We start from the raw sequence: 21376 nt of genomic DNA, 5'->3' as shown, positions 1-21376 counted from the left end.
GGCCCTGCATGGTCCTCGGACTCAGGCCTATGGGGAAACTACTCGCTCCCCTACACTTGGGTACTAGACAGAACTAAGCTATTGCATGGTCCTCGGACTCAAACCTATGGGGAAACTAGATACTTACAGAGAAATGAAAGCGTTAGATAGAATCAAGGTACTGCATGGTCCTCAGACTCAGGCCTATGGGGAAACTACTCGCTCCCCTACACCTGGGTACTAGACAGAACCAAGGTATTGCATGGTCCTCGAACTTAAACCTATGGGGAAACTAGATACTTACAGAGAAATGAAAGCGTTAGACAGAACCAAGGCACTGCATGGTCCTCGCACTCAGGCCTATGGGGAAACTACTCGCTCCTCTATACCTGGGTACTAGACAGAACCAAGGTATTGCATGGTCCTCGGACTCAAACCTATAGGGAAACTAGATACTTACAGAGAAATGAAAGCGTTAGACAGAACCAAGGCACTGCATGGTCCTCGGACTCAGGCCTATAGGGAAACTACTCGCTCCTCTACACCTGAGTACTAGACAGAACCAAGGTATTGCATGGTCCTCGGACTCAAACCTATGGGGAAACTAGATACTTACAGAGAAATGAAAGCGTTAGATAGAACCAAGGCACTGCATGGTCCTCGGACTCAGGCCTATTGGGAAACTACTCGCTCCTCTACACCTGGGTACTAGACAGAACCAAGGTATTGCATGGTCCTCGGACTCAAACCTATAGGGAAACTAGATATTTACAGAGAAATGAAAGCGTTAGACAGAACCAAGGCACTGCATGGTCCTCGGACTCAGGCTTATGGGGAAACTACTCGCTCCCCTATACCTGGGTATTAGATAGAACCAAGGTATTGCATGGTCCTCGGACTCAAACCTATAGGGAAACTAGATACTTACAGAGAAATGAAAGCGTTAGACAGAACCAAGGCACTGCATGGTCCTCGGACTCAGGCCTATGGGGAAACTACTCGCTCCTCTATACCTGGGTACTAGACAGAATCAAGGTATTGCATGGTCCTCGGACTCAAACCTATAGGGAAACTAGATACTTACAGAGAAATGAAAGCGTTAGACAGAACCAAGGCACTGCATGGTCCTCGGACTCAGGCTTATGGGGAAACTACTCGCTCCCCTATACCTGGGTATTAGACAGAACCAAGGTATTGCATGGTCCTCGGACTCAAACCTATGGGGAAACTAGATACTTACAGAGAAATGAAAGCGTTAAATAGAACCAAGGCACTGCATGGTCCTCGGACTCAGGCCTATTGGGAAACTACTCGCTCCTCTACACCTGGGTACTAGACAGAACCAAGGTATTGCATGGTCCTCGGACTCAAACCTATGGGGAAACTAGATACTTACAGAGAAATGAAAGCGTTAGACAGAACCAAGGCACTGCATGGTCCTCGGACTCAGGCCTATGGGGAAACTACTCGCTCCTCTATACCTGGGTACTAGACAGAACCAAGGTATTGCATGGTCCTCGGACTCAAACCTATGGGGAAACTAGATACTTACAGAGAAATGAAAGCGTTAGACAGAACCAAGGCATTACATGGTCCTCAGACTCAGGCCTATGGGGAAACTACTCGCTCCTCTATACCTGTGCGCTAGACAGAACCAAGGCACTGCATGGTCCTCGGACTCAGGCCTATAGGGAAACTAACCGCTCAATTAGACCAAGGTGCCGAACAGACAGGGGCATCGCATTGTCCTCGGACTCAGACCTACAGGGAGACTAACTACAAAATACCCCAAGTTAGGAAAGGATCAAGCCCCACCTGGCCCTTGAGACGCAAGAGAGCTGCCCATGTATACGTTCTCTCTCCTTATCATCGTTACTGGCGCAACTGGCCGACATACAATTCAAGCTAAAGTCATACAGATCTAAGGAAGAAAGGAAAAGCAGGCAGCATGTACACAAATAAGCAATTCAAATAAAGGGAAATCAAATTCGCATTACAACAATGAGTTCGTAAAAATTGCATGGCAAGAGCCACAGTACATAGAAGAGAAGTATAACAAAATAAAATGACAACGTGAAAGTAGGACGAGCCGAGACGCCGGGGAGTCTATTCCTCTTGCTCAGGCTAGACAGGGGCAACCCCGGACCCCTCCGAGCCCTGGCCTAAGGGGATGGCCTGCGGGGGTACGGCGGGAGCAGCTGCTTCCTCAGTAGTGGGGGTTGGATCATCGGAAGAGATCTCCACTACCTCTTGGGGCACCTTCTCGCTCGAGGGCTTGCCCAGCTCGGCTGCCCGCACCTCTTCAACAATCTCCCCAACCTTAGGGTCCTCAGGGGCGGCCTCGCGGATAGCGGGGGGGTAATACACGTTCTCTGCCTTCCACAGGTCGGACATGGCCTCCACCCCAGCTTGTTTAAGAGCCTCAGTCCAGACCTGGGAACAATATCGCCTACACACCCCCGGGACTTGAGCCTTGTAGGCGGCCTCTACCGCAGCCACCCCATCAGCATAAGCTGCAATCTCAGCCTCCTCCTTGGCGCGCTCGGCCATCTCCCTGCCATGGTCAGCCTCGTCCTTGGCTCGTTGAGCCTGGTCTCTGGCCCATTCTGCCCCCCTTTAGGCCCCCTCGGCCTTGGTCACCTTGTGCTGCAGATCAGCGATCAGATCCCTCGCGATCTGCAATTGGTCCTGCACTTCGCCCAGGCGCCTCGTTTGCTCATTGGCCTGGTTCTGGGCGCCCTCAAGACCGGACAGGGCATTGTTCCGCTCCCTGGTCACCGCCTTCAAATCCTCTCGGGCCTTGGCCAGGTCAGCCTCGGAACTCTTCAGAGTCCGAGTAGCTTGAAAGCGCCAGTCACGCTCCCGTTTGAGGGTCTCCTTCTGGTCGTTTGCCGCCCCCTCCAACATAAAAATTGCTTGGACAGCCTGCCAGAATAACCAATGTACTATAAGCCCAATAAAAGAAAAAGAGTGGGAGAAGAGTCGAGGTTACAGTGCTTACCATCCCCACATATCGCTTAAGGCTGAGGAAGACCTGCTCGCTCGTCAAAGTGTTAAGATTAGCCATGTCCGCCGGGAGCAACAGGCTCCTCTCCAGCGCATCAGCCACGCGCACACCTTCACCCTTATTGAAGTCCATGAGGGAGGCGTTATCCCTCAAGGGCTCCCCCGGAGCATCGGGGCTCGGAGCCAGGCTTGGACCTCGGAAGAGGTGGTGTCGACGACCTGCCTCTCCTGGCTCTGGTCGCCTATCTTAAGCTACTTGGACGGCCACAGGGTAGTTTCCTCCTCCTGCGAGGACACCGTCCTATCCTCCACGATCCTTTTACCCTTATCCTTCTTCTTCTTGGGGCCAGCAGGCACGGACCCAGAGGGTGAGCGTGTCTGAGAAGGAGAATGAGGGAGCTTCTGCCGAGCGGAAGTCGACCTAGCCTTCGGAGGTGGAGTAGGAGGTTTCTGTTGGGACTCCCCCGGCTGGCCTTCAATCAGGTCCAGCAAGTTGGTGGTGGGCTTCCTCTTGTAACCCATTGACGACTGAGGAGTGGCTTCTGAAGCAAGGAGGTCTGCTTCGGTCAGATTGGGATTACCCAAGTCTCCGGGAAGGTCCTCGAACTGATCAGGCTGGGCGAAAACGTCGAACGCGTCCCCTTCCCCCACTAGAGCTTCCTCGGCTGCCTCAGTGAACGGTTGGGAAGAGGAGGGGACGACTATTGTGACAGCTTCCTAGTCGGAGGGCTCCTCAGGGAACAAAAATCTGTCCTCGGTCACGGTAATCCTCTGAAGCCGAGAATCGTTGGCGAAGATGACGTGCTTCGGAACCGGGAACAATTTCTGGGTAGGTGTATAACCCAAAATTATGTGGGCGGCCCTAACCTGGTTGTCGTCCTCGTTTATGTACACCGGCGCCCTCAGCACCTTTTGTAAATCTTCCCGGTTGACTAGATGGAAGTGACGCTGAAAGGCGTGCGGGTCTGCAAACGAAAAGCACCACCGCGTTAGTAAAAATAAAATTAAAAAAAAAAAAAAAAAAGACGAGAACTTGAAACCCTATCTGTCTCCCATTGCCCCACCTGGTATTCCCTCTGTTGTCGGGCAGTGAAGGCCATCGTGCCACTCCCCTGACACAATGAGGAAGTCCTCGTAGAACCCCTTGCTGGACTCGGGGAGGCACTGAATGAGCCGCACCCTGTCGTCTCTCGTCTTCAGGTAATACGACTTGCCCTTAAGGAGCTGAAGGTTGTAACACCAGTTCACGTCGTAGTGGGTCAACCTCAGCCCCATCTTCTCGTTCAGGGCGTCCACACAGCCCAGAATCCTAAAGACGTTTATCCCACACTGGGTGGAGGCCAACCGGAAGTGCATGAGGTAATCCCTCATCACCGGCCCCATGGGGATCGTCATTCCCCCTTCAAGGAAGGCGACTATGGGAATTACCACCTCGCCCTCCTGCCTGTGTATGCGCCACTCTCCGTCCTCACAATGTCTCAGACTTACATTGCCGGGAATTTTGTAATCGGTGATGAATTTCTCCATCCTCTCCTCAGTATCAACGTATTTCTTAAACCTACCCATCCCGGTAGACGCCTAAAAGAACTAAGAAAGAATAGGCGAAGTAGAAAAAAAAAGGGTAAAAAGAAAGAGAGGCCAAAGAGAGACAGAGCGACTTACAGGAAAGAGGAAGGGCTCTTCGGACAGGCTTTTATGCTGGAGGTGCTAGTAAGAGTGTGGCTGAACTCAGGAGGGGCGCACGAATGTTCTTGATTACAAATGAGGAACCGGAAGAAGCAGTTCGTACGGGTATTTATACCCCAAATCGAGGAACCATACGGGCTTTGCCGCTCATAAATGCAAGACGAATCTCCACCGTTGGATGGGTAACGCCTCATTGGACGTGGGGAGCACAGAGCCGCCTGAATTTAATGATGGACACGTTACGTGCTCCAAAACGTCAGCGACGTGCCCTTGGCAGGTGAATGGACCCCAACACTGACGAGGGGTGGGGGGGTGAGGCCGAGGATGTCAAAATCCTTCTCCCCGCCCGAGGATGCGTGCAGCAAGATTTTGAGGGGCTATTGTGGGGCCAGAAAATCGAGTAGCCAAGACCCACTTCAACCCAGGCCCAGATGGCCCACGCCGAGTACGCACGATGGGTCCGAGGATGACCCTATCCTCGGTCGTCCGAGACCTCAGTACGAAGAAGGGGCAAGCCCTGGGCGAACCGTCACCTCGGCATTGAATACGTTCACCTAACCCCTCTGGCCGCATTAATGGAGATGTAACCCCTTGCCAGGGCGACATCAATCAGGGTGAACCACTTGAGCACGGATATGACCTTTGATGGGATAGGCCGTCAGGAGGAAGGCCAATAGATGATCAACAGGAGGAAGAAGATGAGCATATATAAGAAATGTGAGCAAAATGTATGGGGGGTCTTCTTTTGAAGGGGGAGAAAAGCCTCCTCGGCAATTGGCCGAGGAGCATCCCCCAGTTGTAAACGGTTCTAAGTATTTTTTCAATAAAAGAGAAAGGAGTTCATGCTTCGTAAACGCCGGCCAGTGCCTAAACCTTCGATCCACTCTCTACAAATTCATTGTTCTGGGTTCGTTGGACCTTTAACTCATATCCTTTGGGCTTAGGCAACAAAAACAGACCCCACAAAATATATATTAAAATATGAGTGGATTGGGTCGAGTTTGGCGGGTTTGTAATTTTATGATCCAAACCCAACCCGACCCGCCAAAAAAAAAAAAAATTGTAACCCAACCTAAACCACCAAGCCCTAAAAACGGACTCAACTCAACAGGTTGGGTTGAATTGGGTCAGGTCTGGTTTTGCGGGTTTTCTGCACATCCCTACTTTTACCAATACTTCAGAATATTAACGCCATGTACATGTACCACACACAGAATGAGGCCACTTCATGTACCACATGTCCACTGTAAGAGATAAGTTGAGTTTATTATATTTCTTTACTTTATGCTTTGGTTGTTGTTTTGTATTTTGTTTCTTTTTTATACTTAATGCTTCTTGTACATAGTATTATATGCTTTTGTTTGAATGCACATAGACAATGTTATACACTTCTTTGTGTGAAAAAAAGATAACAGTACTAGTTTATAAATTTTAATATCCATGATTTTTAAAGTGTGAGTAATTTAATGATGAAAATATATATATTTTAAGGAAAAAAAAAAGTGTTCAAGATTGAGTTAATACTTTTGTTGTATTTGGTTGCCCTAAAAAAAATTCTAGCTCCGCCAAAAATAATAGCATTCACTAATTCTTTGGGCTAATAACTCCGATTTTTCCATTTTGTATAAAAAGCTCATTCAAATCCAAACACCAAAAAAAACTATAACAAATTCTCAAATCAGTATTGCTCAAAGAATAATTAAAACTAGATAAACTATATAAGGAAAAACAAACTTGTCTAGATATTACTCATAGAGTCTATAGAATTGATTAGACAATGCTCAAGATGCTGGTATTTAGTATGCAAGAACTGGAAAGAAGTTCATTCAAGAACATAATTTTAATCAATTTTGACCGATTGAAAGTTGAATCTATAGAATCAGTTTTTCAATCCATCAAACGTTTAGGGTTTCAAACTTATTTCACTAAGTATATAAAGAAAACTATAAGGCACATTTTAGAAAACTTTGGAGCTGCTTAGTTTGAGATCTAAAAGGTTTTGTGCATTCTCCTTTCAGATTCACTACTAGAAATCAATCTACATACAATCTAAACTAGTAGATCTGAAATTGCTACAAACCAGTCATCAAATGTGCTAAATCTAAACCTTCAAGTGGGTGATCTTGGAGTTGTAGACTAGAGGTCTATGTTGGAGTAAATCTTCAATGGGATTTTGAAGTGCATGGATTAGAGGTTTACATTGCAACAGATCACTGTAAGGGAAGTCTGTGAGATTCAGAGCTCAGTTGGGTAACTAAAGTTAGATTTATTATGAATAGGGTTATTCTTGTTTGTAAATCTCAATTGTTGCCTTAGGATTGATTAAGTCAAGCCCCCCCCCCCCCCCCCCTGACCTTAAAATTGGTTAAATATTAGGGGTCTAAAACTAATATATATATATATATATATATAAAGTACATGTATTATGTTTTACTATTACATATTTATCAAGTACTTCTAGATGACCTCCTACAAGGGTATCCATATAAGGGCTCATTGGTCTTAGGAGCGTAAACCTAGTAGTCTCAAATTCAATTCACCATATTATTCGTCCATAGGGTTTGTGGGATATCACATAAGCAAGAAGTGAAACAGCCCAAACAATGGCTAGAAGCCTAGAACACCACTTATATCACACACAAAAAGGGTACTTCACTGGGCTTAAGCTAAGATCAAGTATTGTAAATTCTCAAAGTTTTCATATTGCACTTTCAGTCAGAACTCTCAAACTAGCACTTTCAACCTCCAAAATAAGATTATTTGGAAACGCCTCTCAAACAAAGAGACACCGGCTAAAATCAGTCAACAACACAACCTTCTGATTTGTGTCATCTGTTGTCATTTTTTTTTTTTTTGAGCAAGTTATCTGTTGTCATTGTTATTGCTAAAGAGAGGGAATTAATTTTGTGTTCTTAAGCTTATATCAGGGTCCCATTCTAAAAGCTGCTGCAAATCCAAAGGGGCCCAATCCTAAGGAATCCGGTTCACATAAAACAAGATACAATATACGCAAGTCTAAAGGTCATGATACACGGGTTCCGCCTCTCAACCAAGTTTGGTATTTCAAACCCTGACGTAAATTTAACTTGACAGTGCATGTCGATTAAATATGGCTAGTTTTAGTGCAACCAAAACCTACATTCAAACTACTGAATTAACAAAAATTGACCAACCCAAAGTACAAGATACGAAAAAACAAGCAAGAAATGACTATTTTATCTTTTTCTCTTCTTACCAATTGTAACAAACAAGAGTTAGGAACGATTTCTAAAGATAGGAGTAAAAGGAAACTGCAACACAGTTACATCCAATGGGAGAATGGTAACAGTGAATATTAATGTAATGAAATGTAGTGATATCATATGGATAATGCGATTTTATGTTTCTTCTGTACATGTCCGTTGTCAAATTAAGGAAGGTTACCATGAAGATAAACTCTTTCACAAAGCTTTCCAAACTTTTCATATTACATACACCACAACAGCAGAGCAACCAAGAATATATGCCCCAACATTTGGGTTTTACTTTTTTTGAATTTGAAAATCCAATTTAGTAGTGTTACATGATTGAAAAAGAAAAGAAAAACATATGAAAAAATATATATATACCATATACATATTACAAATAAAACATATTAGGAAACAATTGAGAATCTTGGGGTAAAGAAGTGAACCATGTATTCATTGTGAAAGACTTTACTGCATCAGTCATCATAAGAGGAATGCGGAGCAGCAGTACATCCAGGGTCAAAGGGGTCTTCAGAACCACAGCAATGCCAGTATTGAAAGACTTTTCCGGAGTCAGGAGAATCCATGGTGCCTCCTGAGTAAACGCTCTCAAATTTCCTCCTTGTTTCTCCTGAGTGAGCCGGGGATGAAAATGTATGCAAATCAAACTAAACTTCAAAAGACAAGCAAAAGTGAACACCTAAAACAGCAAACATAATATGTATAGTACTAATCAAAAATAGTACGGAAATTTTTTTTTCTATATTATTGGGAAGTTACACACATACCCAATAATTCTTTAACCCAAGACTACACATAAACCATTATTATGAGATGAGGAAGTGTCATTTGAGCTAGAGTTCATTGGCAAGTTCACATTTGTCCTAAACAACTTTTTTTTAATAATTATTTTGGCACAATTTAAACAAAGGGAGGAGTAAAATTCATTTTTAAGGCTAAAAGCCTTTTGCTTACCAAGCTTTCTGAAACAATTCAAGAAATCCATACAATTCTACTACTCCAAACTTCATGTGGAACTTAAGGTATATGCGTGTCTTTAAGTACCACAAATGGAAATTTTCACATTTAGTAATACATCATGAAAATCACAGAAGTGTAGCATAAACAAATTAACCTGTATACTTCTCCTTTCTAATCCCATCAATATTATATGATCACTTAAATTATAGCAATATGTGGATATCACAAAAAGATATGACTCATGACAATTCAAACCATAGCTGCATATACAAAGCCAAATATTTTGCTTTTATCAAACACTATAAACGCTCTTGTCAATTTCTCACATAAAGTTTTCTTCTTTCTTTTGAGGGGTGGCAACATATTTTGAGCAATAAGTTGACAACAAAAAGAATTAACACGTGACCTTTAAAACAAAGTTTTCTCAACTCCTATGGTGCATAATTGTAAATGAGTACACCACCACATGACTTGCTTCTATTGTACAAAAGTATTTGCCATATTCTAGCATTAGAAATCTACTTTTTAACAACATAAGAATTTCCAGTTAGTATGATAGAATAGCTTCATGTTTAGTTGACTCATCATCGTGTTGAAATTTTTCAATCCATTGAAAACACCTTTGAAATAGTCTATTTTCTCAAGATTACTTACCTAGAAATCCGCAACTCATATTAGGAAAAAAAAAAAAAAAAAAACAAATAAAGAACTGGATATATTACAGCACCCAACAACTATCATGTTCATATTTTAACACCTCTGAGTTAATAAATTAAGGAAACATCTTTTGTTGTACATGATGGAGTATGTTATAGCAACCAATAACACGCTAAAAATTGATTGTTATTATTGCTCAAAATATGTAATTTTCAATCACTACTGCATTCTTTTTCACCACCTTTCTCAAAATTGATTGGTAACTCCAAAACACAAGAAACATGGATTTCACATTTCAGTCACTACTTCATTCCTTTTTTACCATGCACCTTGCATAATCTACGCGTAATTTTCCTCCAACCTTTCTTTCTTTGAAATTAAAATTTTGGTTTCCTCTACTTACATCATCAAACGTTGATACTAATTCAAAAGTTGTCACCCACACTAGAAGTATATAGCCTAATACCATAGATAAAGCCTTAGAAAATCTATCCCTGGGAAATAAAATGAAGATGTGACACTCTGTACACTGCCAGATTCAGGAAATAAAATCCTAACTGTGAAATAGACAGTCACTCTCTCCATTTTATGTGAAATGGAGAGATAGAGGATGCCAATTCCCCTATTGAGAATGCATCATCAGGCCTTTACTTAAATCTCTTGGGAGTCTTTGTAACAAACTTCTCATTACCTTGTGTTTAAGGTGAATCTAACACTATTTAAGCTTCAACTATATATATATATATATATGTGACAAAACTTAGGTATAGTTCTTTAGGCATTGTACCTAAGGTCCTAATTGAATTCAACTATGTAGCTGTATTGACTAATGCAGCATAATTGAATTCATTTGTATGGTTTATTGCTCAATGAGACTGCATCACTGAATTTATTTGGGAAACCTTCTTTAATTTTTCATATATATATATATATATATATATCAATTAAGATTTAAAGGTCCATTTCATAAGACGTAACAAGAAAATTATAGACTATATAGACATTTCCTGACTAACAAAATCACTGATATTTCATGGACTAATAATCTTTTAGCAAACAAAGGAACAAATAAATAGTTCAAATGAGTTCTGCTTATGCGTGTGCGTGTGTACACGAAATTGCAAGAAAAAAAAAAGTGAAAAAAAATTAAAATAAAATAGAGCAGGAATGATAATAAAGAGAGGTACTTACCACCAAAGTGAGCAGTGTGGTAGCGACAAGAGCGAGGGTGATTGAGGGCTGGGTCGTATTGGGTCTTGCAATTCTTGCATGTTCTTAGGCTATATTTCTCATTATTATTGTACTGTGTTGCTGCTGGTTTCGTCGAGCATTGAACATTAACGGTTCCCCGCGGTAATATCTTCGTTGCTAGTCCTTGGACTTGAGGAACAATCAATGGGTTTTGATGGAACAATCTCAACCCAACAACCATGGCTCTCTCTCTCTCTCCAAGTCACTGAGTCTGAGAGTGAGAGAAACAGCGTTTCAGTGATAACCAACGGGGTTTGGTTTGGATCAGGACAAGAGACTTTTGATTTTGTATCTTATTAGGGTTCAAAAATTTAACGGGTCTGGTTTCACCTCAGGTATGCCTTAGATTATGTTTTTTTTTTTTTTTTAACCAAAAAAAAAAATATACAAGACTTCCATTCTATAATTATTTTCTCTAGACATTGTTTCTGCAAAACTATTTTATAAAGCAATTGCTAAAAGCAAAAATATTTTTTTGATAAGTAATAAACTCCATTGAAAATAGATATATGGACAAAAAGATAAAACAAGGCACACAGGCAGTGTACCAAGAAAACTAAATACATGTTAATTTTCTCTACAACCAAATTGACAGGAAAATCAGAAAAACAGAATATAATGAAACCATAAATATGAAATTTGAACTCAAAACCCTAAATATGAAAAAATTTAGCTCTAAAACAAGCCCAAAGTCATGCCATAACAAATATTGTCATCTTCATGCCATAGTTGTCATTGACATCAAATTCACAGACCACATAGAACTATAATCATTCCCACAGCCACTTGCAAATTGCCATCCTAGATCTTCACTTGTGGTTGCTCTCTCTCTCTCTCTCTCTCTCTCTCTCTCTCTCTCTCTCTCTCTATTAGTAGAACAGTCAAAATGGCAACAACAACAGTAAAAAATACTCCGCAAATTTAAAATAATAATAATAATGCAAAAGACCAATCCATACTAAAACTCACTCTAGAGATTTTTTTTGACAATTTCAAAGCTAGACTTGGTGCACTTCTGGTGAGACACTCCTACATCATTGATGTGGGTGTCTACTGAAACTCATCAAACTTCAAAGGGACTGTCTTTTTGTAATTTCTTTTACTGGGTCGAATTTTTTGTGTTATTATTATATTTTTTTCTGGCTTCAAGTAGACCTTTCATTCCTGTGTTGCTTTATACTAGTATATATGTTTGGTTAATTTTGATTATGAGCGGCATTATTCTTTGGTGAGTTCTTTTGTTTGGCATAGATAATCCATGAGTTCTTTAATTTTTACATTTTTACTACATATATTTCAAACTGCTACTTAGTGAAAAAATGAACTGTCTTCTTATAATAATGGGTCATATTATCAATAAGAATCCAAAGCCACTCTACTTCCACTTGTTTTCCTTTAGAAAATAACACGGTGATTAAACAATTCACCAGTCACATTGAAGAGTAGAGACCTGGAGCTTTTTAATTTGCTACACAGTAGATCAAAAACCCTCACAAGCATGTGGGCTTATCATAATTGGGGGGAAGAGTGAGATTCATAAAGGGGCTAATTTGTTTGGACTTATAGTCAAGCTCAGATTTATAATCCTATTGTTAGTTAATTCAACGATTTAACCATTCTTGCTTAGGGATTACTAGAATTTGTAAGTTACCCATGGTTTGTTCAACAATCTAGTCCAAAATTTCACACTCTTACGCAGAGTTTGATTAGAACTTTTGAAGCATTGGATTTTCTTTTGAAAGACAGACTCACATTCTTTTAAAAGTGTTTAGTGGCAGACTGGCAGTTGATTAGTTCATCCAAAATTCAATTTTGTGTTTCTTTATTATTTGACTGTGTTTCAAAGCTAGACTTTGAGCTTCATTTATTCATAAACTTTTTATAAGAATTCTTAAACTTTTTTACTGCCACATCTGTCATCAAAGCTTATAGCATTTACATTAACAAACAACAGAAACAGAAACCCAAATACCCACATAAAAAAAATAAAATAAAATAAAATAAAATAAAATAAAATAAAATAAGAAGCAGCAGAAACCCATCAACCAAAAAACTAATCTAACACGCCAAAACAAATTGGACCTCTAAAATCAGCTAAACAAAACAAGACAAAAATGAAAATGAGTACTTCAAAAATATAGGCAATAAAAATCAAAATATTAAATTGAAGGGTTTGAAATTGAATGCTAACCTTTAAACAAACAAAGACAGTCACCCAATTTTCTTCTTCCACTTTCCTTACTCTCTCTTTCAATCTGCAGTGAAAAAAGACGAACTCCGTTTAAATCGAAAAGCAAACAAAGAGATTAGATGGAGTCAAAACAACTCCTTCCGCTTATTATAAATCAAAAGTTTTTAAGGGTAGAAGAGTAAATTCATCTTCACTCAATAAGCAAACCCCAAATGTAGTCCATTCCTGCCGTTTTAACGCTTCCACAGTCGTTTTGCCAACTCTCCTTCTCTTTATATGCGTGTGTGTGTGTGTATATATATATAAGACAAGAAGAAAAAAAAAAAAAAAGAAGATAATCAGCAATGGTAGGACCCAACAAATTTAGCAATTTTTGCTTACTTGTTGGGGCAAACACATTGTGATTTGTAATATATTACTTTCAGTTGGATTATAATTGAGATCACTTTTATTATTCATCAATCATAATCTATTAACTCAATAATTGTAAAATTGGGTTTATAGTTATTGAAAGACAACAATTTTTCATATTATATATTTGATATGAAGGATATAAAAAAAAATAAAAAAATAAAAAATTGGCTCCAAACATTTTTAGAGCCTTAGCTTTAACCCATAATAGGAAGATGATAGATGCTTTTAAAAAATGGATCAATTAATGGATTATTATCGATGGGTCTATCAAAAGTTTAGAGTAAAAAAAAAAGTCACAATGGTCGAGATTTCAAGTTAATCTTTGTAGGTAAAAAAGTCATGTTAATGGTAAATCCAAATGATAACCAAAAAAAACTTATCAATTTAACTATTGTTAAAAATTATATGAAAATAATTGTGTAGTGTTATTTATGTATGATTGGTAGTTAGGCTGCGTTTGTTTTACCTAAAAATATAGAATTTTTTTTTTTTCCAATTTCAAGTGTTTGGTGCCACTAAAAATGTTGGCCAACTTGAAAGGTTGACCATAAAATTTGGGGCATTGTGGTATAAATTGATTTACGCCTCTATTATCAGGCAAAGCATTTTACACATCAAACAAAAGTTATCAACTCCAACCTCCACCCCCACATCACCACTCCTCAATCCTAGAACTCTAGTTCAAGGATTCCTAGGTTTCTAGTCATCATTGATCATGACATGAGAAAACTAAAATCTCTCATCTCAATAGATCGAGTGGTGTCAAGCTTATAGTCAAGATTTAAAGAAGCTTGACCAATTGAGTTGCAATCGAAGCATTAGAAACTCATCTTTTTGAGCATATTCTTGAGCCAATTCTTGTGTCTCCAACATAGATCTTCAAAGCCTAAATTAAACAATAAAAGTACAATTCAATTACATTGAAAACATGGTTTTGGAAATAGTTTTGGCAAAACCATTTCCAAAACCATGTTTTCAGTTGAACAAAATGTTCAGTTGAAAAAATTTTAATAATCAACAAAATGCTTAAGTAAACAGGTGTCTTTAGAGTATTTGTTAATAGATTACTTTAGTTAATTTGTTAACTAATTTCATGGGAAATATATAAAGTTGTAAAAAAAAACCAGTTGCTTATTTCCCATAAAAAATATCTTAAAAAATTTCCTAAACCAATGCTCTTAAGGTGGACGGAAAATGACCGAAGTGGATAGAATAACTCAAATGGGAGTAGGACCAATGTGGATTAATAAGATTAAAATGGACCGAATAGAACGAAAGTGGACTGTATGGACCAAATAAGACCAAATGAACCCAATAGAACCATTGTGGATTGAAAGGACTGAAGTGAACAAAATGGACTGAATAGGACTAAATTGAACCGAATAGAAGAAAAGTGGACTGAATAAGACCAAATAGACCGAATAAGATGAAAGTAGACATAATGGACCGAATAGAATCGAAGTAAACTAAAGTGGACTGAATAGGACCAAAGTAGACAAAATGGACTGAGTGGGACCAACATGGACCGAATAGGATTGAAGTGGACTATAGTACACAACAAAAATATAAGAGAAACACATTTTGTAGTGGTAAAACTTGATTTAAAATCAAATAAATAAAATAATGATGTTGTAAAGCTTTCAAAGTAAGGTAGAAAATATAAGTAAAGAATACATCTTGTAGTGGATTTGGGTTTCGATGTATCTGGCATTATAAAAAAGGGTGCACACAAACATTGTATATGTGATTTTTTTTTTTTTGAAAATATTTTATTTCAAAACAAACTCAGCATAAATTGCAATTATTAGAATTGTAAGCCCTAAAACTAGTAAAATTTCCCACCATTTTAGTATTTCTAAACATTAAGAATTAAAAGTTGAGATTCATAATTTAGGTGAAAGAAAAGAATACTATTCGCCTAATATTGAATTATTATGCAATTGAGAATCAAAATGGTCAATTAAAAAAAATAATTATCTTCATATTATGTCATCTCATGAGTTGTTGAAAACACCTTCATTTTTGGTTCACCACAATTACTTAGTGTGCTTTGGTTTGCATAATAAATGATAAATCTCTCCGTTTATTTTTATTTTTTATTTTTTTGAGAAAGAATCTATCCTTTTAATTAGTTCTTGGTAGAGCAATTCTTTTTATTTTTTAACCTTTGCTTGCTCCTTTAACACATAAGTATCCTATCATTCATAAATGGTTTAAATTCTTTTTATTTATTTTTTTACCTTAGTTTGGTCCATCATGCATTGTAATTTTTTTTAATTTGATATAAATAGATTATTCATTTTTGCATTTTCCATTTTAAAAAAAGATTATTGACTTGTAAATTAATATGATATCAACGCTGAGACATAATAGTTTTTATTTTTATTTTTAATACGAATATCCTACCATCCATAAATGGTTTAAAATCCATGCTTCCTGTGTAGCATGGAAGTAGAAATCATTTTGCCGAGATCACTAACAACGCACTATTAATTGGGTAATTTTCTGTGCACGCTGAACACAACCAGAGCATGAGTGAAGGATAACCTTTTGGAGGTAAGGAGGAAGCATTAGAGATATTCAAAGCAATAACCAAAAAAAAAAAAAAATGTATGAAAAAATTCATTCAGATGATATGTTATGAAATAGATGTATCACAAAAGTGATATATTGTGAAATAAGTTGTAAAAGTGATTGTTTATAGCGTTATTGAAGCAATTCTGCCTTGTATTCATCCAAAGAAAATCCGAAACAGAGAGATATTTAAACAACACTAATCCCTTTATCAAGGTATATTGCTACAATTGATTTATTTGATCTCTGAACACACAAACCTACAAACACTGATGATTCGTATCAATTTCAATATTGAAATTACTTACCCAAAAAAAAAAAAGGATTCAATATTAAAATCGAGGTCGCAAACAGTAAAGAGAAGAGTCTAATAGGGGAAAGCCCACACAAACCAATTGGGACAGTGGACACCATTTGTAGTACCTACAGATAAATTGCACAACCTTTTTCACAGCAGTTGAAAGCTCTCACATACTATTCAGCATTTTTTTTTTTTTTTTTTTTTCGAGAGTGTTAAATTATGATTGTACCTATTAGGCCAAATTAACGTATCCAAGAATCAATAGAAGACATCAGAGTGCAGGGAGGTCGCTTAGCAAAGTGGACATATCAATCATCTTCTCCTGGTAGTGCATCATATAATCAAACAATGGTCATCTTTAGACTAGAGAAAATGTAGAAACAACAGTAGACATATAGTTAATTAAATCATGGAATGGATGTAAAGAAAGCAATGATCCAATCCAAATGACTAATGAAGGAACACTCTGCTGCTGACATGGCAAACATGGCTGAAATTCTATCCAAACATAAGATCATATACTCTTGAGTCAAGAAATATGGGATTTGTGAGAGAGCTATACCTCTAAATTACTCAGCTGATTCAGGAAATAGGAACCCACTTGTTGCTCACGTTCATATGCTGCCCGAAGAAGTGCTTCTCTTTCCTGTGGAAATTTTAGAACAGCTGAAAAAAATTAAACCATACCTCCAGCTAAGTGATAATGTTGTTCGAATAATCCTTAAAGAAAAGCACAAAATAAGATAGATCGCTTCAAGCCTAAAACTTGTCCCCTTTGAAAGCACATTGATGGACACAAGTTTCTTCCTGTGCATCAACATCAAATTTTTCTAGAATTGGGAAATTCACAATAAATAAACAAAGCCTCATAAGGAAAAAAACTATTCTTATATTTAAGGGTAAAATACAATTTACTACATTGTAGTTCGACTTTATTTCAATTGTGACATTTGAACTCCTAAAGTTTGGATTAAATTTGAATTCCTAAAGTTAATTATTAGGATTCTATCCAAATTAATGGATTTTGCATTTTGTGGAAAAAATTTACATTTGATCTCATCTGGTGTAGATGCATTGCAAAAGTCTTCATATGTAGATATTTTCTTGCCGATATAACATTCTCCTTCTGGTACCGCATCATAAAATCAAACAATAATCATCAGACTAGAGAAAATTTAGAAAGATTTTTTTTAAAAGAGAGTAGTCATATGGTTAATTGAAGTCATGCAATGACTGTAAAGTATCAAGGATCCAATCACAGTGACGAATGCAGGAAGAAGTGCGCAATTTTTATGAACATTTTATTCAAATTACGGGATCTGTGAGCTAAACCTTTAATGTTCTCTGCCCAATTTGGTACTGAGTCACCAGTTGCTTCATATGTTGCAACTCCAATTTCCGTTCTTCACACTTTTTCTGAAGTTCTTGTTGGATAGCCGATGACTGCCTGAGAATTATACATTCCTGCAAGAGTGTTTGTCCTAGTTCCACCATCTGTGAGAATATGAAAACAGTGGAAGAAATTAAATAATTATTAAAAAAAAAAAAAAAAACTCTATATAAACTGGTCACATATTTTTTTTCCTAATAAAGATAATCTTCAATCAAATTCACATTCACATTTTGTCTAGAATAGTGAGATTCACAATAAGCCTTAATAAGAGAAAAAACAAGCCCTTATTATATTTAAGGGTAAAATACAACTTACTTCCTAGTTTGACTTTATAAAAATTTAATACACAAACTTTTAATAGCTACATTTGAACCACTAAAGTTTGAATTAAAATAAAATTGTTAGGATTCCATCCAAATGAACGGATTTTTCATTTTGTGGGTAAGTAATTTACCTCCTTATGATTTGACCCACTACTCACAGGCGTTTTTAGTTGTTATGTTTTAACTCCTAAGGTTTGAACTAAAATGAAATCATTAGGGTTATGTTGGATGGAATTATAATGATTTCGGTTTAGTCCAAATTTTAAGGAGTCAATGTAACAATTGAAAATTTGTGCAATAAAATTGTGAAATGACTAAACCACAAGAAGATAAATTATGATACATTGCAGTAACAGAAAATTGATAGCAAACTAAACAACCTGGTTAATCTCAGCTTTTGCACTTGCACGGATGGATGACTCAAAAGCCTCGAACAGTCTTGAAACACGAGCAATAGCATCGTCTTCATTGGAGGCATTCTTCATTTCTCTAACCAAGAGCTTCGCCCAGCCAACACGGTCCACAGGAGTATTCTGTAACTCCTGTTTATGTAAGAAAGGATTAATTAGTTGCCTATAAGAAAGAAAGAATTGAAGAACAATTCATATCCAGAACATAAATCATAGAAACCCCATAATAGATAATCCAAAAGAAAAGAAAAGAAAGTCTTGCATGAATGTAAAAATTGGAAAAAGGTGCTCCCTTTACGGTATGTTTGTTTACTAAGAAAATATTGGGTAAGAAAAGAAAAAGACATTTAATACTTATTCTCTCTTATTTCTCATTTGGAACACAGTAATTAAAACCAAGTACCCCACACATGACACAACCAGTTTCTTTTTCTTTCCTCAGTCTTCTCGACAACCAAACAAGAAGCTACAAGAAATGATAGCAAAAATATCCTACATGGTTAGTCTCAGCGTTTGCACTTGCACCAATGGATAACTCGAACTCCTGAAGCAATCTTGAAACACGAGCTTTAGATTCTTCTACAGTATTAATTTCTCTAACAAAGTACTCCTCACAGTCATCATGTACATTGTCCATGGGAGCGCTCTGTAACTTCTGTTTATGTAAGAAGGATCAATTAGTTCGTGTCAAAATCATGCTTTTATAGCAATACATGAGTAATTGCCAAATAGAAAGAAACAATTGAAGAACAATAATATTGCAAATCAAAATCGTAGAAACCCCATTAGAGATCATCTAAAATAAAACAAAAGAATGTGTAGCATAAGTGTAAAATACAAAAAGGAGCTTCCTTTATGCTCTGTTTGTTTACTAAGAAAAAGTTATTAGATAAGAAAAGAAATGACATTTAATGTTTAATATCTAAAAACTCCATTGAATACATATATTTAACCCAATATATAACAAGCTCTCATCTTTTCTTGGACGTTTCTACAAAAGGTCAATATAGTGGAAAAAAAAAATTGCATTCTTTAAGAGAATCAACAAAAAGAACCCACATGATTTTGACTGTGAAATTTAAAATCAAATGCTATATTGAATACTAAATTAATTTTAGTGTTGGAGACGTATATTTAAACTAGAAAAGAAAAGAATGGAGAAAATGAGAGTACCTTTGAGAGAGAAGTTGGGGGTTAGAGATTGAGATGTGAGAGCTGACAGCGACTCTTGTATATAAGAGCAAGAGGGTGAAGAAGAGTGAGTACTCTACAAGGCCATGACTCTTGTATATAAACTGATCGAATAAATTAGTTAGTTAATTAGTTAGTTACTTTTTGGTTTGTTTGGCTTTGTTGTCACAACGGTCTAAGTTTTTCAACGATGGAAAGTTTATTAGATTGTTTTCACACGGAGTTTGGGTTCTTTTAGTAAGTAATATCCCTTCATGGCAAAATTTAGATATAGTATCTTATGTATAGTTTCTTAGGTACTCCTTCTAAATTACTACCACCTTTAATAACTCCACTAACCACTGTTAACATCATCTCTCCTCTGTTTATTTCTTCTTCTATTTTTCCCTAGTTCAAGAGAAAATTTGAGAGCTTCAGATTTCTCACACAATCAACAGTAACCCAATTTCTTCATTCCTCCATTTTGTTTGATGTTTGAATATTTATCAGTAGCCATATAGAAAATTTTAGGGTACGTTTAGTAATGTTATTCTAGTAACGTTATTTGTATTTTTTAAAAATACGTACTAGCAAAAAAGTGTGAGAAAATACATGTAATGTTGTTTAAACACTGAAAAAAACTATTCTAGCTATACTACCAAACAGCCCCTTATATTCTAGAATTAAACATTAAAAAATAAAATAAAATAAATTGGGTTTGAAGTTAAGTTAAAGCCGAAAGCCGACCCATACATACCCAAACAAAACCACCGCATACCTATATCTCTTAATATGGGGGAAGGTAGATGGTGTTTTTGCTATATGTCGCGTCATATTCATAGAACCATAGTTTACGAGACTTATACACCACCAGTGGGATTTACACATTACAAGTGTGAGTGTGATGCTACATTTAATAGAAGATGGAAACACTATACTTGTTCTATTCAATGGAGCAAGTTACTCTCAAGCATTTGAATTGGACACCGATGGGACACACAAGCTTATGAGAGGCCTACCCCATGGAGTGGACCCTTTAGATGATTTTTTATTATACTGGGAGGATTGGGAGGAGAGAGAGAGAGAGAAATAATTTTCTATTCTATGTGTTTGGTAGGAAAGATAAAAAAGGAAAGAAATTGTGATTTGTAATAATTTACTGTTATATCTCTATTATATTAAAAAATAATAATAATACTTACTTTCAAATGGGGTAAAAAAATATAGTAGTTGCGTTTCTTCTTCTCTTTTTTTGTTTTTTTTTTTTTTTGGTAACCGATCCATCACAGGTTGTAATTTTTTGATGCGAAATCAACAGATTATTCATTTGTAAATTGATATGATATTGACTCTGAGACAAGAAAGCTTGTTTTCTAAATAGGTATTTGGTAGACTATTATTATGGAAGTTTAAAAATATCAAGATATATTAATTCTCACATTTTTTGGGTTCTAAATTGCATTTATTAGAATTGTCTTTAGGTTCTAAATTGCACATATTAGAATTGTCACCCAAAAACTAGTAAAATTTCACACCATTTTAGTATTTCTAAACATTGATATATCAAAGCTGAGACTCGTAATTTAGGTGAAAGAAAAGAATATTATTCTCCTAATATTGAATCATTATACAATTTGAGAATCAAAATGGTCAATTAAAGAAAAACAACCATCTTTGTTTTGGGTCATCTCGAGAGTTGTTGAAATTGCCTTTCATTTTTGGTTCACCACAATTACTTAGCATGCTTTGGTTCACATAATAAAAGATAAATCTCTCCTTCTTCTTTTTTCTTTATTTTTTTTTATTATTTTTT

At 37.1% G+C, this 21376-nt stretch overlaps 1 protein-coding gene across 1 annotated transcript; it reads right to left on the bottom strand.

Annotated features, from left to right (window-relative positions):
• Nucleotides 1–8109: 8109 nt before the first annotated feature.
• On the bottom strand, nucleotides 8110–13113 carry LOC112030199 (uncharacterized). Its single transcript, XM_024062890.2, has 3 exons — nucleotides 12979–13113; nucleotides 10728–10998; nucleotides 8110–8529 (listed from the first exon to the last, which is right to left on the bottom strand). The coding sequence occupies exons 2-3, from the start codon at nucleotides 10966–10968 to the stop codon at nucleotides 8375–8377; spliced, it is 396 nt and encodes a 131-aa protein (XP_023918658.1). The 5' UTR covers nucleotides 10969–10998; nucleotides 12979–13113; the 3' UTR covers nucleotides 8110–8374.
• Nucleotides 13114–21376: the final 8263 nt, after the last annotated feature.

The sequence above is a fragment of the Quercus suber genome, unplaced genomic scaffold (genome assembly GCF_002906115.3).
Source record: "Quercus suber isolate HL8 unplaced genomic scaffold, Cork oak 2.0 scaffold_461, whole genome shotgun sequence".
NCBI classification, from domain to species: domain Eukaryota; kingdom Viridiplantae; phylum Streptophyta; class Magnoliopsida; order Fagales; family Fagaceae; genus Quercus; species Quercus suber.
This window is presented reverse-complemented; position numbering and strand designations above follow the sequence as displayed.

Bases quoted from the DNA above. Each gene is read 5' to 3' on its own strand.
- LOC112030199 (XM_024062890.2), bottom strand. From the start codon at position 10,968: ATGGTTGTTGGGTTGAGATTGTTCCATCAAAACCCATTGATTGTTCCT. The intron at 8,530-10,727 runs GTAAGTACCTCT...CGGCTCACTCAG, and splicing joins CCACACTGCTCACTTTGGTG to GAGAAACAAGGAGGAAATTT.